At 31.9% G+C, this 5459-nt stretch overlaps 1 protein-coding gene across 1 annotated transcript; it reads right to left on the reverse strand.

The window, feature by feature from the left end:
- Positions 1-222: 222 nt before the first annotated feature.
- On the reverse strand, positions 223-1928 carry LOC133669452 (transcription factor MYB60). The gene is made up of 3 exons (XM_062089594.1): positions 1668-1928; positions 1333-1462; positions 223-1182 (listed from the first exon to the last, which is right to left on the reverse strand). Exons 1-3 carry the CDS (start codon positions 1798-1800, stop codon positions 471-473), a joined length of 975 nt encoding a protein of 324 aa, XP_061945578.1. The 5' UTR covers positions 1801-1928; the 3' UTR covers positions 223-470.
- Positions 1929-5459: the final 3531 nt, after the last annotated feature.

Consider the following 5459-nt stretch of genomic DNA (forward strand, 5'->3'; position numbering starts at 1 on the left):
AATAAATGGGTAGACTACTCTTCCCTTTCATTTTTTCTTTCTTTGCTGTCGTGCGTTAGGCGCATCTCTTTCTAACCCTTGAACGAAATTCGATCCACATATACATATCCTGTGTAATTTGACTTTTTGCAATGGAGTACTTATTAATTAGCAGGACTTTTTTGTTTTTTTTTTACCTCTCAATCAAACATGCTGCTGGTCTCGCACAAGTTACACAGAGTGTGAAATGCTTAATTAGGTTATTTCATGACATTCAATTCATTAATATATAATAAGATTAATTACAATTTGCAAAGAGATCCTAACTTCTCAGAATCCCAGCTGATAAAAGATTAAACCCTGAGAGATCACACTGCTATTTTTTTTCTTTGATTTTTCCTCCACTGGTTTAGCTGAAACTAAAAATAAAACAAAAGAAAAAGGAACAAAAAAAAAGGATCGAGAATGGGAGAGAAGGAACAATAACGTGCTCAGAATATTGGAGACAATTCCATGATTTCTTCCACTTGAACAGTACCATTTTCATCCAAGAGCCACTTCTCGAGAAATGATAGGGGGGGAGTGCTTTCATCAGATTTCTGCTTCCTCTCAGTCATTGTAATATTGTCCTTCTCATCACTTGTAGAGCTCTTGAAATCCTTTGTAGTAGTAACAGCAGTAGCAGAATCACAAGAGGATTTGTCCCATGCAACATTATTCAAGTTCTCAAGTGATAAAATGGACTCAAACTCTTCATGAGAGATTAGATCACCGCTTTCTTCCTCGGGTTTTGGCCTATAAGATTGAAGAGAATTTGTAGCCACTGAATTGCCAAAGCTATGATCATTGTTTTCCAGGCTGCTGTTGTTGTTTTTCTCCCAATTTTCTTTGAGAAGATCAGTGCCGTTTGGCTTTGGAGATGATCTCATCCAACCTTCAAGAAGGCGCGAAATGTTTTCGGTACTTGATGCATATGTGGAGACCTGATTAGGCCTGTTGAGGACTGAGGAATCGGTGGTGAAATCATCCAAGCACTTTCTCTCATTGAAACTTTTCGACATAAACTGACTACTTGCTGAGCCTTGTGCCATAGGATCCAAAGCTGATTGGAACTTCTTTAGTTTCTTCTTCAGGTGGGTGTTCCAGTAGTTCTTTATATCATTATCTGTTCTCTGGGGAAGATATGAAGCTATGGCTGCCCATCTGTCGTCCAAATAAATCAAGAACAACAAAAAGGATTCAAATTAATTCATGACATGTAATTATGTCATAAAAAATACTAACGATATAATTCGATTTACCAAATGAAAAACACAAAAATTTAAACAGAAAATTGAGGTTTTTGAGGATTACTTGTTACCCAATAAAGCTTGCAAGTGAATTATCATCCCTTCTTCATGGGGAGTAAAGTTGCCTCGCTTAATTCCTGGTCTGAGGTAATTAGTCCATCTAAGCCTGCAACTTTTGCTGCACCTTAACAACCCTTTGCAAGCAACAAGATATATTGATCCATTAGTGTATTCCATAATTCAATGTTTTTTTACGTACTGATCATCCAAAAATCAAAACCCCATGTCTTGAAAAACATTGGAAATGTAAGTCCCATGCCAAGATTTCAAAACTGGTCATTGGGATTCATTTCATAAATGATGAGGAGCAATCAGATGGATCTAAGTTGTGGAACTTACCAGTGTTGGTAGGAACTGATCTCCAATTTCCTGGACCATGTTCTTGAATATAAGAGACTAGGATGATGTCCTCCTCAGGGGTCCATGGACCTTTCTTGATCCCAACTTTGTCACAGCAAGGAGGTCTTCCCATGGCTGAGGACCTTCACCCACAATTTCCTCTCTCTTTTCTTTCTCTAGCTAATCACTCTCCCTTTTGTCTAGGCTAAAGCTTCTCTCTATAGGGACCTGTCAAATAGTGTAATCTATCACCATGTGAAAGTGTGTGTATATATATATATACATGGACTTCTAGGGGGGCACCAGGTTTCTTTTAGTTTTTACACCACACTTGATCTACCATGCTGACTCACCTTGCCTTTTATTAAATTTCACTACTTAGTCAATCTAGAAAGAGAAGCCAATGTCAGAACTCAGAAGGGAAGTGAATGTGTCTCCTGTGGCTTTTCCTATCTGGCTGATCACGTGCCACTGCAGCTCTTTTCACCCAAAGGTAGGAAACTTCTCAGCCCTACACTCTTTATTTCTCTTCTATCCTGCATCTCTCACTTCGGGTAAAGTATAATACTTATTTTGTATTTCATTATTATGGATCAGTGACTTCCATATGTCGCTACGGACCTCGCGGCAAATCAGGTTTGTAAGATGGTATGTTTTTTAAATTTTTATTTTTATTATTTTAAATTATTTTAATATGTTAATATTAAAAATAAATTTTAAAAAAACTCTATCACAATATTAAACAGGCTTTTAAATTTTTAAAAAACTCTTAAAAATAAACAAGAAGTCACGATGCCATCAAGACTATACAAAAAAAAAATCCATTAAAAGCTTCAATTTAGCTATTACAAGATTAAGAGTAAAAAAACTCAAATATACATTTAATCGGCTTATTTGAAATATTTGAACTAAGGTGAATTTCATGAAAACAACATCAGCAAATAAAGATCAAATCTTAGTCAATTTAATTCGTGTACAAAATGGACCTAGTCCATCTACTTCATTTGCTAATTAATTTCAGCAGTTTGAGGTTTATTTTTCTTAATGTATAGTTTACTCTAACAGTCATAGTTTTTAATCCAACTGTTGGATCGAGCTAAAATTTTACTAGAAATTTTCAGAGGTCTTGTTCTATATTAAATTAATATTTCAAGTCAATTAAATATATTAGTCAATTAAAAAACTCTTGGTCTTGTGATAAGATCCAAAAGCTACCAGAATTTATATTAGTTAATTTCATAGTTGATTTAGGATTTTTTTTTAGAACTCTTTTATTATTTTTTTAGCATTGTTTATGACATTTTATCTAGTATAGATAAGGTTATTTAACTTGTATTTAGAATTTTTTTTTAAGGGAACAAACTTTGTTTTTGACAATTATTAATATTGTGTGTGAGAAGTTTTGCTCATATTTTTTTGTTCTTCATTGAACTGCTCTAACTTATCAAAGAATTAATCAAACTTTATGGCGTCTTCTATACTTCTCATTTGCATCTCTTTATAGATGTTAGGTGGGGGTTCAATTATTTATAGTCTTTGTATTTTAATACAGGTTATCATTGTGTCAAGTTCAATTCCAAACTTGATCTTAGTTTTCTTGGAATGAGTATTTGCTTAAACTAATTTATTCTTGAAAATAAAGATCTAGGATATTGATTTGGTATTGAGTTTAGCTACAAGGCCTCATCCTCACTTGTAAAACACGACGTTGAACTCGAGAAGATGATGAATATTAAATCGAGTTTTTTGAACTCATTTTCTTGATTGTGTCTCAAATTAGGCTTTTAGGCCATCACTCACTCTCAATAAACCTTATAGGATCATGTTGATCTATGTTGATCTGGTTCAAAACGACTCATAATATGGTACAAAAGAATATATCCTGAAACAAAAAAACTAAATTCTTAGCATCCATTCTCACAAAAAAAAAAGAGAATAAATTAATTAATAAATAATAACTAGATATAGAATAAAAGGACATGCTATAAATTTTTTATTCTTTTTTTTGTTTTTTAAAAAGCTATCATGTTATAAATAACCTCGTTAGTAGGATAATGAATTACTATCTTGTAGAAAAAATGAGTAAAAAAATTACTGCCAAAAAACCCATCAACTAACAATTCAAATTCATTTTTTAGAAAAGATATTTTTATTCATTTTTTATTAAAAATCTAAAGAAAAAAATAAACAAACACAAAGGAATACAAAATTAAAAAAAAATTATATATATGAAAATATTCATACCATTAAAAAATGTAAATAAAACAAATTCCATGTAAAATCTCACCCTTCATATATAAAATTAAAAAAAAAACCCATCAAATCTGACACAACACATTCATCATTTACACATGGAAATTGATAAATAAATAAAAAGATTCAATTCTCTCAACCAATCCATCATAAAATTAACACATCGTATATAAATTAAATTCATAAACCATCTCAATCAACTCTTCACACCAGAATAATCTTAATTAATCGATGTTACTTAAACTATAGAAAAATTAAGGTATCACATATAAATCCAATTCATCACATCAGAATAAATTCAATTAACCCATATGGACATATCACATGTAACCCAATATACTATACCAAAATACCAGTAAATATAAAATAATTTAATTGAACATGCCATATACAAAAAATCAGAAACATCCAATATGAATCAAGCTCCTCCATCCAAAAATCATACATATGTATAAATAATACATAACCCATATATAAATCAAACCAATCATCATAAGAAAATTTTGTTTTTGATAAAAATAAACTATAAGCTAAGGTTAAGAGGTTGGGTTACCCAAGTTGTAATTTGGACAATCTAATACCAAAACCTTTATAAGCTAGATCTTTTCTTTTAAAATTGACCCTTCATAAGACATGAATAATAATATGTCATGACATACATATTCATCTTTTTACTATGTTCTCATTTTATCTTAACTGGTCCTTATAAAAAGTGAAAGATGGGGAAACACGTTGCCATTGAAGACAAAAGGACTAGGTAAGAGCAAGTCTAAAATAATAAGGGAGACTACTTGCAAATAAGGTTTGATTCATAATTGTCGGAACAAGTGAAATTGGGCAAAATATTCTCTTGCATTGGTTAACTTTTGAACCACTGGGAAAAGTTATATTTACATGACCATATTGATTTTTAACAATAATATGGGGATATAGCTCAACTAGTCAAGACCATAACACAACATTCTAGCTTTTAGGCCATGATAAAGTTTTGGAATCCAGAATATAGGTGCTTTACTTTTGATACAGTTGATATGACTCTCACTCTTGATAAGTATGACTTTTTGTTGAGCTGTCCAAAGTCAAATAAAGTGTACTTATACACACCAATAGAGCAAGCCTCATCTAACTATGTATGGATCACTATGATGAGCAAGAAACAGGCAAAAGCACAAGCAATTAACAAGGAAATAGCCAAGGGTGGTATTGGAGTATTTTAGAAGTTACATTGAAGAAGAAGCTTTATGACAAAGAAAATAAGGACCATTTGAAAATATTGGCATTGGGCATATATGGTTTAGTTTTATTCCTATCGGCAGAAGAGGTGATTGACTTCAAGGCTATGAACATGTTTAAAAGTATTGTTGCTCTCAAAATCAATCTAGTTTGAACAATTTTAATTGAGACTTTGTCTTCGTTGAACCATTACCGAAAAGCTGGGAAAAAGGCACTTGAGATGTTGTTTACAATTGCTCTTTGTATGGACCATCAATCATTTAGTGAAAGGAAAGATTTCTAGTATCTATGACACCTATACTCAAA

The sequence above is a fragment of the Populus nigra genome, chromosome 12 (genome assembly GCF_951802175.1).
Source record: "Populus nigra chromosome 12, ddPopNigr1.1, whole genome shotgun sequence".
Classification (NCBI taxonomy): domain Eukaryota; kingdom Viridiplantae; phylum Streptophyta; class Magnoliopsida; order Malpighiales; family Salicaceae; genus Populus; species Populus nigra.